General features: G+C 36.0%; 1 protein-coding gene across 7 annotated transcripts in view; it reads left to right on the forward strand.

The window, feature by feature from the left end:
- Positions 1 to 9,300, forward strand: part of TAB2 (TGF-beta activated kinase 1 (MAP3K7) binding protein 2) — a 135,450-nt gene extending 126,150 nt beyond the window's left edge. For all 7 annotated transcript variants that reach the window (XM_030556537.1, XM_030556538.1, XM_030556539.1 and 4 more), the window contains one exon: positions 7,345 to 9,300. In XM_030556537.1, coding sequence (XP_030412397.1) covers positions 7,345 to 7,490 — 146 coding nt within the window. In that variant the 3' untranslated portion in view covers positions 7,491 to 9,300. The remainder of the gene's footprint in view (positions 1 to 7,344) is intronic.
- The last annotated feature ends 4,099 nt before the right edge of the window (positions 9,301 to 13,399 follow it).

The raw sequence follows: 13,399 nt of genomic DNA on the forward strand, positions 1-13,399 counted from the left end.
AGGTTGAGCATGCTCCTCTTTCCTGATCCTCCCCTGGCATTGGCTCCTCCTTGTTGCTGTGTGGAGCTTGCCTGGAGCAGGGAGTAAAATTGACAGGAAGGAGGTGGCTCCTGGATGCGGGGATGTTGCGGGTCATCCCTATGCTGAGCTGGGAGCCCTGCCATTCCCTATCCCTGCAGGGCAGCTGCTTAGTCCTGCTTCATTGTTCCACCCTCCCGGGGCTGCATGTGCAGGGGCGCCCAGGCAATGTGCATGGTGAGTGGGAGCCAACCATCCAGATTGTCCAAGAGTATCCAGGAATTCAAGATTATGTAGTGATGAAACCTCCAGGAATACATCCAACCAAAATTGGCAACTCTACTCAAAACTTCCCTGCAACCTCCCAGGGATCCGTCTGAGGTGGGGCAGGGACAAGGGATTCTGGGGGGGGTGAACGGCTGCTGGAGTACACTGTACCTCAAACTCTGGAGATGCACTTCACTGCTCTGCAGCCGCCAGCAGCCAGGTTCGGGGGGGGGGGTTGGGGATGTTTTTCCTCTGATACCTTCATTTTATGTCAAATTTCAAAACAGACAAAAATAAATAAAAATACAAACAAACAAACAAAAAAACCTTCACTGAACATCCCATTTTAAAAATTAAGAATTGCAAAGTTTCATTTTAATAGCTTGACAGCCCTGGAGACAGATGTGCTAATTATCCTCAGAACAGGGGCATTTTTATGCAGGGAGGCTGCAGTGACTCAGCCTAGAGCTGGTGAGCCCAATTCTCAGTTTAGATGATACTTCAGCGTAAGTCCTTCTCAAACTGCAGTCACTCTACTGAGAGAAGCACCAAAGGAGCTACTTATGCCATTTATATACACGTGCTCCTTTGGGTACATCAGTCCCATCAGTAGCACCATCACAGTTAGGAAATAGGGTGAGCAGTAGAGTTTTCCCATAGTGCACCACATTCCTAGGTCTAGAGTGTCAACATTGCAGGTGGGAGGAGAAGTTAGAGCTAAGCACTTTGGGATATATCTACTTTGACTCGGGTCTGTGCACTGCTTTGTGAACATCAGTGCCCTAGGTTTGAGCATGGATCAGAAAATTATTAATTTAGGATTAAAATACAGTATTGATACTCAAGCCCAGGGTTCCCTGACACAGTTCAGCTGACTCAAGTTAATAACCCTAGGCTTACATTGCTGTGTAGACATAGTCTTAGGTACCTAACTCTCATTGAAAATCAGTGAGAGTAAATCCTACCTCTGCATGCTTTCCTTCCTTTTCTATTTCATTGCATACATTCTCTCGCTTTCAGGGAGGGAAGAAATTAATACAGAGGAATGATTACATTTAGTATTTTAAAATAGATTTATTTATGAAAAATACATGAATTGGATTATGTTTTGTGTTTTTTGAAGTTGGTCATCTGTATTTACTTAATCTATTACATAGTTCTAAGTAAACTAGGTTAGGTGGCTTCATCACAGTCCCTAGTGAAAGCTTATTGCTTTAGAAAAGAACAATGTTAGTACAGGATTCCAAGGCGAGTATACCAAATTTCTTGTGCTCTCCATGTATGATGGGTGTTCTTAATGTGTTCTGAGCTTTTGAAGCTCTTCCTTCAGGTTCTTGCTTTATACACAATATGAGAAGTGACTAATTAAAGAATTTTGGCACTGACAAAGCACTCATTTCTGACTGTTGATGATTTCCCAGGAACTTTTATAAAGCGTGTATGATTGACACATAATACTAAAGAAGACTAGGAGCTATTTTAGCAGCATGCCAAATACATATGTACTGTATCAAAGAAGTGGGCTTTCCTTATTCTAGACTACTGGAAGGTAATTGCACTGTAGATATGGCGATGGTCTCCTTTCCTGGAAACAGTCAAGTAGTTCAACTTTGCAAGCATACTTTTCTGATGGTTCTCTGATGAGCTGCTTTGACATTAAATATTTTGCCCAAGGACTAGTAGCAGAAATATAAAGTAGAGTATAAATGAAAGCTTTTGTAGCAGAGTGTCAGGGAGAATGGATTTAAATCACTGATTTTAATTATGATTTAAATAAGCAAGCAGGAAATCTTGATTTAAATAATTTTTAATCTTGTTTTGCATTTGAACTTTTTAGTTATTTCCCTAAAGAAAGATTGATCCTCTTTGGTTGGAAACCAGTAAAACATATTGATTTGCAACTAAATATAGCCTTTACACTACATTTGGAACTACTTTTTTTGCTAAGCAGGCGATGCATTATGTCTGTACATTTATTTAAGCAATTATCTAATTTAATGTACATTTCAAATTCTACATTTTTGTTTTTGATTGTTGGAAAATGGTGAATTGATTCATTTTTATGTACTAAATGATTAATTTTTTATTTGCGATTTGTATCAAGCTGCATTTGGATGGAAATTGAAATTCAATTAAAAATCCACAAGAACAGCAGTTTAAAATTGTTTTTATTAGTTAACTAAAACTACCTTAAGCATACTGGATACAGAAGAAAAAAAGTAAGTTTATCAAAACATATTTTTGTATTGAGAACTATCTCATTCATTTAAGCAAAGAAATAAGTCTTAGTGAATAGAACTGATTGTTTCTGGCCATCATGTCTTTCAAGATTTTAGGACTAGTAGATCTCAGCCTCTTGCATATTTGTTCTCATTAATAAAATGGAAGTGAGAAAATCAGCTTTTCTGCTTTGTCAAATCCCAGTTGGAAGAATTAGTCATTGAACTGAAATAGTTGAAAAAACAATATTCTTTCTGCATCTGCAGAAGAAGCTACTGCTATCAAAAACTGGCTTAGTATTTAAACTCTAATTCCAGGTGCTTAGCCTGATTTCCATCAGTTCAATGCTTTGACTTTCGTTAAAACTTAAGCAGAAAACATGTACCACTTCAATATTTTCATTTAATTTCAATTGTTTTAATATAATTTTAGTATAATTTAGGTTGTCGTGGTTTCAAATTTAATTTTAAATCTTTTTATTTTTTAAAATGCATTTCATTAAAATTTAAAATATCTGATTTACATAAAAAGCTGGGCATTTTTAGTTTTTTAAAAAAATCTTTTTTTAAATTCACATTGCAAAAAGCAGACATGATTACCCTTGATATTTAAGTAGCAACAACTGTTAAATAAGTTGGTTATCAGATGTTATGTTCAAAATACCAAGGCTTTACATTTTTAACTGACTGTTTCTGTTAAGAGCATAAGGTATTTGTTAAAATAAATTATTGCAACACTTTTAAATAAAAACTGTGGGCTCTGCATTTTAGAAATAATGTAAAACATTTAACTTCAGTATATGAGCATTTTCCAAAGGGCAGACATGCATCTGGGGAGGGGCTACACCTCTCTAAAGAGGATTATGAAGAGGATTATGAAGAATGAGTGAGCGTTAATTATTTCTGAAGTTCAGAATGCAGACTAAAACATTTTAGTCTGCCAAGTCAGAGAGAGAGAGAGAGAGAGGTTTCATGCTTCCTGGGGCTGAAAACTCAGAGTCATATTTGGTGAGTCAGCTGTTTTGGTTTTTTTAAATATTCAAAAGTAGAATTGCCAACACTTAGTTGTAGAGTCTGAGAGTTAGCATAGCAACTAGATTTTCTATTTTTAAATTATGGTGGGTATTTTTTTTTAAATTTACCGTAATTCAATTCAATTGTGCGTAATTTCCTTAGTGGGCTGACTTTCTCTGATCGCTGTAACAGCTGTCGTGTGAGTGATTTGCCATTGAAACCTTACAACCCCCGAGTAAAACAGTTTTTTTTAAATATTTTTGAAAAGTTAATATTATCATCATGTAGGATTCAGATACTACATTCCTAATGTAGTTATGATTTGTGTATATTCCATGTCATATCTGCTTTTGTTAATGACAAAATAAGTTTTACACGTTTGTTCCTGTTAACCCTACAAAGCCAGTACAAACAGGAGATGCAGATTCTGTTCCCTCTGAATGATGAACTTTGTAAAAAGTTCAAATTAGTTTTACCTGTATCAACTGCATTGAAGGCAAAGGGATTGTTCAGGTGTAACTGAGGGCATACTTTGAAGACCCTAGGTTTGTATAGGTGTCACAGAAGGCCTAATTTAGCCCATAGAACCTTTTATTACAAGTGCCAATGCTTGAAGTGGAAAGACTCTGACCTTGTTTCTGAGACCAGGATGAGTTTGCAAGGCTAACAGGAAAAAAGGTTTCTTATTAAACTGAGAAGACGTGATCTGGAAATCATTGCAACTAAACATGCAATCATATGCTATTTTTAGAGTAACTTCTCAGAGTTCAGACACACTTTAAAAATTTGGTTCTGTTTTGTAAGTGCAGATCTGACTTAACTGTTACCAGACCATGCTAAAGCCTTAGTTTAGCTTTAACCATGCCTTAACTGTATCAATGTGAAGGGAGGTCGTTTCAGAAGTTTGGGGTAGCCCATTGTTGGACCAGACAAAAGAATATTAGATGTTCGGAGAACTTCAGTGTCATATGGGCAAGGACTTTAAGCTCTGCGAAAACCATAGCAGATGCCCGCTGAGTATGATTGGAAGTGACTGTTACAAATCACAACGTTTTGTTTTTTTTCCCAAATTGAGCCAGAATGTATTAAATCTGCGTCAATCAAAAGCAGTGAATTTGTAAAGGTTATGATTAATTATAATTAATTAATTGACTGTGCCTATTGTGCTACAGTATATTATGTTTAGGTAATAGGTCACCACCTCTTTTGTTTGCCTCATCTATTGCAAAAATGCTTACAAATAATTTTTCTGTGATTGTTTTTATAATGATTAGAATTATTTAGGATTCTAAGTCACCATAGAAATGTATTCAGGAACAATGAAAATAGTGTTGTTTTTTAAATAGCATTAGAACACAACTTTGCCATTTAATAGCACCATATAAAATATTAAAATCCAGCTAATTTTTAAATACCATTCAGCTTTAGGACATGAGTTACTGGACATTGCAAATGTTTCTTATATAATTTTAAAAAGTTACTTTAAAAAATCAAATTTCAAGAACTGCCAAATTAGTCTTTCATTTACTTTTCAGTTTCACATCTCATAAAATGAGAAATATCAACCATAACAGAAGTACTTATTTTAGTAGAGGAGGCCTCAGTTACAAAATTTGGATCGATATCTTAAGTTGAACACTCCTAAAAGTTAGAGTTGTTCAAATCTGAGAGGTTGTTTTGGGCTCATCTCCACAGTTTAGATTCGCACTTAAAATACAGTGTAAATAATGATGAATTTTGGATGTAAGTGTTTGGAGACACTTGTATGTTTTTTCCCCATTCACAAAAGTGAAAAATGATTCTCTTAGAATCTGTGATGGTGGTGATGAATATTTGTTGTGAATAAACTCAGAAATGTATCAAAAAGCTACAAAATAGAATTTTAGTAGTAAGTAAAGATGCTAACAAGCTACAGTGAAGTCTGACCATCTATCAGTGTTTGCCATTGCCATTTCAAGAGAGTAAAACAGACTATACATATCATGAAAAGCTAAACTTTGTATCTGGAGTAATGAAATGAATCTGCTTAGGAAAGGGTGCAATACTGAGAGGTAGGATATGTATAGCGTATGTGTATGTAATTAAATACTGTTACCGGTACTGCATTGAAATTACCCCACACAATGAAGAAGGTGTATAATGTAAATTAGTGTGTCTCACTGATCTGTGATCAGCACTAGCTGCCTGTTGCTTTCCAGGTGATGGGATTTTTAAAATCTATAAAGCCCTGTCACGAGACTGCCTGTTTCTCTGTTGTTCTGCTGGAGTTGCAATTAGTGGAGGCACTCAACTGAAGCCTTCCTTGGTCTGGTGCTCTCCACAAGCGACCCTCAGTTTTGGAATCCCCACCCTCACCCACGTGTTCCCCTTTAACCTTAAATAGCCAAAGACTGTTGTTAATGGTATGAAGAGTACATTTAAAGAATTTGTGGATGACACCAAATCAGGAAGGAGCGCTTTGGAGAACAGGATTAGAAATCAAAATGATCGTGACAAATTGGAGAATTAGTCTGAAATCAACAAGATAAGGGCAAAGTACTACACAAAATGGGGAATAACTAGCCAGGCAGTAGTGCTGCAGAAAAGGATCTGGGGGAGGGAGGTATAGTGGATCACAAATTGAATATGAGCCGACTGTGATGCAGTTGGAAAAAAATGCAGATGTAATTCTTGGATATATTGACAGGAGCACTGTATGTAAGACACAGGAGGTAATCATTCCACTCTACTAGGCACTGGTGGGACCTCAGCTGGAGTATTGTGTCCAGTTTTTGGTGTCACACTTACATAAAAGGTGTGGGAAAATCAGTGAATCCAGAGGAGAGCAACAAAAATAAGAAATTTAGAAAACCTGACCTGTGAGGAAAAGTTAAAAAACTGAGCATGTTTAATTTTGAGAAAAGAAGACTGAGGGGTGACCTGGTAAGTCTTCAATATGTTAAGGGCTGTTATAAAGAGAGTGGTGATTTTATTCTCCATGTGCATGTAGGACAGGAAGTAATGGGCTTAGTCTGCAGCAAGAAAATTTAGATTCGATATTAGGAAAATCTTCCTAACTGTAAGTATAGTTAAGTACGGAATAGATAGCCATGGGAGACTGTGGAATCCCTATCAGTGGAATTTTTTAAAAACAGGTTAGACAGGCACCTGTCAGGGATAGTCTAAGTCTACTAGTCCTGCTTCAGTGCAGGGGGATAGACTAGATGACCTCTCAAGGTCCCTTCCCCTATGCTTCATTGAGTCTGCACTTCAGGGCATATGCTTCAAGGCCTATCTTTTTACATAGACTTTGGAAGAAAGTGGTACAATAAGGAACCGTATTTGTGAACAGGACAGAGTATTGTTTTTGATATTTCTAGCTGTTCATTTTCTGGTTTGGGGAAAGCTGCTGATCTTTTCTGTTGTTTGTTCAGGGTCAAATTTTTAAATCCTACTTCAGAGCTCCCCGCAGAGACCAGAGCATGCCCTTTTTTTCATGTTGTAAATGTAAATGAATATTTGACTTTCTTGTGACTATATAACAACCTCTTTCTCTGTGTGCACCTTCCCTTTGCTGACTAATTTAATCTGCTAAAACTGCAGTATTCAAATAAATTTAGGAAGAGGCTAGACAGAGAACAGAAAAGTGGTTGGGAGACTTACCTTGGATGTGATTGGCTAAGCTATCTATAGGCAGCAGGTAGAGAAATCCCTCTGTCACTTACAACAACTTGTGCAGTTTTCACAGGTACGAGGTAATTTTGTTAGTTACCCAAAACTCAACTCAAAATTCTGTCCATCCTTGCTGTTCTTGTTTAGTAATTGTTTTTCTTTTTCACACCTACAGATCAAAGGTCCATTGTCAAAACACCAAAGACTGTTCCAGACACAGACGAAGATGAGGGAGCTCAGTGGAATTGTACTGCCTGTACTTTTTTAAATCATCCAGCCTTAAACCGTTGTGAACAATGTGAAATGCCCAGGCATTTCTAAGCCAACAGGCCCATTATCTTTTGTAAAAGCATAACAAACCTACAATGGACTGTTCTGTCATTGGGAAAAATCATTTATGCATAGGATTTTGTAAAATTGAAGGTTTGACAAGGTGGTGTTTTGCTAATGTTAAATGTCAGCCCACAGAGCTAATAATACCTCAGTGTTGTGTTCCAAGGCAGTTGAAATTCATCAGCTGAAAGGTAATCTGCTGAAAGACTTGGTTGCCAGCTGCCTAAACCATGTACAGTATTACCAATATCCCAATAAGATAATTCTCACCGTGTTCAGTGCTTGGGTATTCCCCATCCCTCTTTATTCCCCAATGTCACTACTGAATTTTGACAGGGGAAAGGAATAGAATGATAGCTTTTTTGTTTTCAAAGCTTTCAGTGAAACACTACAAATGCAGAGGAAATTAAAAGGAACAAGGTTTAACTATTTAAACTGTTTGCTGCCACAGTGCCCATGGATAGGGGAAAAACTTCACAAATCAGTGGTACTCTTTGCCTTGTCTTCCCTGAAAACGTCTCTGCTCTGTGAAGCCAGAATCTGTACAATCACCTCTAAAGATGAAAAGGAAAAACTGCATGCATTGTCTGTACAATACACAGTGAAATACCCCAGAGCTTTTCCTACTGTACATAGCTCTAGAGCCTGCTTTAAGTGATTTCTTTTCTTCACCTTTATTATTTTCTTGTACTTCTGTATGTATAGTGTAATAGTCTTTTTTGTTAACTTTCTTTTTTCCCTTTAAGTGATTAAGCACGATCATGTCCCTTTTTTAAGCTTTTATCTGAGAGAAGCAATGCCTTAAAATAAGAGCATTAATGGTAAGAAACTATGCACAAAATAGCTTTCCTCTGCTCATTCTGTACATTGCTCTTGTAAATGCTGATGATCTGTGAAGACCTGCAGATGCAGCTTGGTAAAAATGCAGGAAAAGTTGGAAGAGTTATACATATAGTTCACGCTGTACACTGAGTTTTACGGTGGGTGACACAAGGTAATATTTTGTCTGGCACAAGGAAACAAACTATAACTTTCAACCCACCAACAGACTAGCATCCAATTTAAGCTTGCTTTATCTGCTGGGTATCTTGCAGACTCTTGAAGAGATATTTATCGGGGAAGTACATACAGTACCGAAATCAACAGCAGCAGCATCATACAGCTTTGTTCAGAGAACTTTAAATACTTTCCTGTTTTGGCAGCCAGTTTCTAAACCTGACTTGGTGGTGAAGTCTTATATTTATAGAAAACAAGGATAGCAATATTTAGGACAACTGAAATAAAGGCTGGAAAAGAGAAATCAAGCAGACTTGAACACTGAAGCAACCTCGGCATCTCTTTATTTTGATTATTTTTAAAGGAGAATATTCAGGTGATCAGGAATATATGTAACTGAAGTCAAGAAAATGAAATTATATTACAGTTCACATGAAAAGACAGTATGTAAATAATAATGTAGCAGCCCTAAGTGAGGCTGGAGGGACTGCTAAAAATGTAGCAAAAGGCAAGAGATAAAATACTGTCACCCACTGTAAACATTTGCCAGTGGACATTTTTAAATAGGAATTTTACAGGTGATCTATGTGAATGCACAAAGACCTTTTGTTTTGAAGGCTTTGCATTTTTTATGTGGGAATAAAATGACAATCCCAGGTAATTAGGCAGTAGACCCAAAGCACTTGCATTCAATGCATTTTGTTTATAAAAATGAGGCCTTGTTTTTCAGCTTCATCTGCAGTTCTATGTGAAGATTGACAAATCAGTTTTTACCTGTTTTATTAATAAAACCTAATTTGGATATCTTGAGTTGATGGTTTTGTGATTTAGCTGGGTAAACTGTCTTTGTAACAGATAAGTTATTTATAAAAATTAAAAAAAAAATTATATTCTAATGTTTGCTTTTGTGATTTGTTTGCTTTTTCAATCTTGTGGAGTAACAGTGTAGCCAACTGAGCAATAAATAGCTAAATACAGCTTTAAAGTATGCTGATTTGCTATGGCCAAAGCTTTAATTAAGACCTATTTTTATGGCATGTTTTTTCATCATGTATCTTTCCCATGGCTTATTTCTGTTACATATTAGTTAAATGTGTACAGGACTTGTTTTGCTCCAAAATAGTGCATCAACAGAATTATGTCCTGACTATAGAATTCCTTCCTGCTCCAGAAAGTAGTAAAGCTACTTTCAGTCAGGGGTGATGTACCCAATCAAGGACTGGCTTACTCTCTCAGGTTTTGTACTGCTATAATTACATCAGTTTTCAAGCAGCAGACATAGTTAAAATGGTACAACCCTCTACTGTGGACACAGTTTTATATTGGTATAAAGGTACTTATATTGGGATAGCTTATTGTACAGAAAGCATCTTTATACCGATATGACTGTATCCACACAAGGAGGTTATATGACATGAAAGGTGCTTATATCAGTAAATTCACAGAAATAAGCTATATTGATATAAGAACCATTATATCTGTGTACAGTAGAACCTCAGCTACAAACACCTCGGGGAAAGTAGGTTGTTTGTAACACTGAACAAAATGTTATGGTTCTTTCAAAAGTTTACAACTGAACATTGACTTAATACTGTACAGCTTTGAAACTTTACAATGCAGTAGAAGAATGCTGCTTTTAACCATCTTAATTTAAATGAAACAAGCATAGACACAGTTTCCTTACCTTGTCAAATCTTTTTAAACTTTCCCTTTGTATTTTTAGTAGTTTAACACAATACTGTACTGTATTTGCTCTTTTATTTTATTTTTTGTGTCTGCTGCTACTTGATAGCTTACTTCTGGTTCCAAATGAGGTGTTTAGTGGACTGGTCAGTTTGTAACTCTGGTGTTCCTAGCTCTGAGTTTCTACTGTAACTTCATCTACACAAAGGGTTGTGCTGCTCTAACTACATTGGTTTAGAAGCCAATGTAATACAAAAACTAGATGAACACCAAGAAAGGCAGGCAAGCCACAGCATGTTCACTCAGTGACTTTTAATTGCTTTCCTGTTAATGTTGTTTGGGGGGAGGAAGGGATGTAGAAGCTCTTGTAATTCCAAACAAGGTCAACCACATACTTTTGCTACTGATTAAAATGGACACACATAATTATTGGTGCCTGTACGAAAATTTGAATGTTTACAGACTCTGCTATTATACACTATAATAGCCAGGGAAGTCTTTACTTCTCAATTACAGCATAAAACTTTGTCTTTTGCTTTTAATGTAATTTCATTTTATTTTCATCACAATACTTTGAACACTTGTCACTAACTTATTTTCCTTTCTCTGCTTGTTTCTGTATCCCTAACTTTAACAATAAAAGGCATCATCTTACGGTGCTAAACTTAAATTTTCTCCAAAATTTCTAAAAATTCAAACTAAGACTGAGGTTTGCAGTCTGATTATCTAAAACAAGAGAACTTGCACGTAGGGGAGTTCAGGTTGAAATGATATAGCAAAACATAATCGTGACATTATAGGCTTCACTTTTTTACTATGAAAATGGAAATGCACTAATGAAATCCTGCTGATGGTATGCAGCGATAGCTGATGTTACAAGACCACTGCCTCTCATGCTGAGCAACACTGTGTCATTGTTTCCTTAAGCTCCCCCATCTGTAAGTGCACCCGTTGTCTTGTATGTAGTTTGTAAGCTCTTTGGGGCAGGAGACTGGGGGTTTTGTTCTGTGTTTAGAGCACCTAGCACAATGAAATTGTAGTCTATGAATGTTTCTCCTAGATGCTACCATAAAAATAATAATCTCTTCAGGCATAGCAATGCTTTGCTGTTAGGTCTTTTAAGGAGCAATCTTTAGACAACATTTTAAACATATCCTGCTAAAACTATTCCTAACACAGTTTGGCCAACCAGAGTTCATGGGATCATACTGTGGTAAAATAGCCTTTATCAAAATTGTTTTAGAACATGTTTAAAAACACCTATTCCTGCTGGCTAATGAAACAATATTAGAAACTTTCAGCTAAAATCATATTTGAAGTATTGCTGTATCCTTTAAAAATGGTGCTATCTTATTCAAGTATTTAATTGATCTGCCCCTTGTATGTATTCAAGGTTATATCTACTTACTGATTTAAAAAAAAGAATTTACTGTTTTTTTACTCTACTTAGCCCTTCTGAGCCTATAAAGCACTGGTATAAGAATGTAACAAGTAATATTTTCAGTAACTAATTTTGGGATAGTGAAACAGGATGCAAAAGAAATGACATTGCTAGTTTTCTTTTTTCAATAGATTCTAAAATCTACCTCTGCAGTAATACCAGTTTCATTTGGATCTTTTAAAGTTTGCATTACAGCTGCAATAGTATCGGCTCTTACCTTACATGCATACAGTTTGATTAATGTGTGTGTTTTTTTATCATTTTAATTTTCTTCTATCAGGAGATAAAGGAATTTCCCTGCTGAATTTTCCTTTTTTCCTTAAAATACGAGTGCATAACCTGAACCATTTGACTCTCTAATGGTAAACTTTATAACCTGTATATAAATACATTTTCACTAGACATTGAATGGTATGACCTATTGCTGCTGTAGCAGTTTCCATCAGAGGATCTGTACGCACTTTACAAAAAAAAAAAAAAAAAAAAAAAAAAAAAGGATTAAACTTAACCATGCTTTTGTGAGGGGAGTACCATGGTCTCATTTAGTTTCTTGTCTTTGAGAGAGACTAGTAAATGTATTAAATATCTATAAAACTGGTGAAACTTTTCAAAATGTAATAAACTTTTAAGTGCAGTTATTTTACTGGTGTGATGGCTGAGGAAGAGAGGTGATTTGACCAAAGTCACACTTCTGTGGAAGAATCAGGAATAGATTCCAACTCCCCTACTAGTCTTGTGCATTAGTCTCAATACCATTTTTCTCCCAATGTTTCCAGTCTCCTGAGTAAATTTTCCCAGTTTTCCAGTGGTATGGTATCTTCGTGTGTGCAGCAACCCAGGAAAAAGGTACTGTTGAGAGTCTGTGTCTTCAATCTGAACCTAATGACAGATTAAGTATAAAGCTTTGATTTGAATTGGTGGTATTGCCTTTATATATTTAGCCTTTGTATTTGAGCTAAGAACCACCTTCATGATTTTCATTTATATCTGATCCACCTAGAGGATAATAAAGCTATCCAGAGAAAATACAATTCCCACTCCAAAGCAAATGTGATGAGCAGTATTGCATTTCTTGAATGACACTGCCCCATTTTCAGTATGGGTTTAGGAGACTGGAATGTAAAGGAGGAAAAAATGTCTTTACTGAGTGCAATCATGCATATTAAAAAAAAAATCACATAATGTAACTCAATTTTCTGTGTAAGATTGTTTACAAATTCTGTACCTTTTTACTGACTATTCAATGTTCTACAATTAGAATCTCATTTCATAGTGGTATCTTAAATATTTATACAATTACTTGGAAATGCCATGTATTACTCAGTAGTAACTGGTTTCAGAGTAGCAGCTGTGTTAGTCTGTATCCGCAAAAAGAACAAGAGTGCTTGTGGCACCTTGGAGACTAATAAATTTATTACAGAATGTGCATCTGAAGAAGTGAGCTGTAGCTCACGAAAGCTCATGCTGAAATAAATTTATTAGTCTCTAAGGTGCCACAAGTACTCTTGTTCTTTTTTCAATAGTAACTGTGCTGCAATTCCAGAAACTGATACACCTCACTATTGTATAGCAGTAACTACATAAATTGTAACATCACTGGATGATTCAAGATTATCCTTGTTTTATGTGTTACATTGTTTTGCAATATAATTTAGATTTTTCCTTTTAGCCATTTAACCAGTTCAGTTCAAGAAGAAAAGGTAAGTGTATTGACTTGGAATTTTTGGTGATGTTTGTTAATACAAGATAGAATAAGGGGGGAGTTGAACTTCTTAGC

This window comes from Gopherus evgoodei, chromosome 3 (assembly GCF_007399415.2).
Source record: "Gopherus evgoodei ecotype Sinaloan lineage chromosome 3, rGopEvg1_v1.p, whole genome shotgun sequence".
Taxonomy (NCBI): domain Eukaryota; kingdom Metazoa; phylum Chordata; order Testudines; family Testudinidae; genus Gopherus; species Gopherus evgoodei.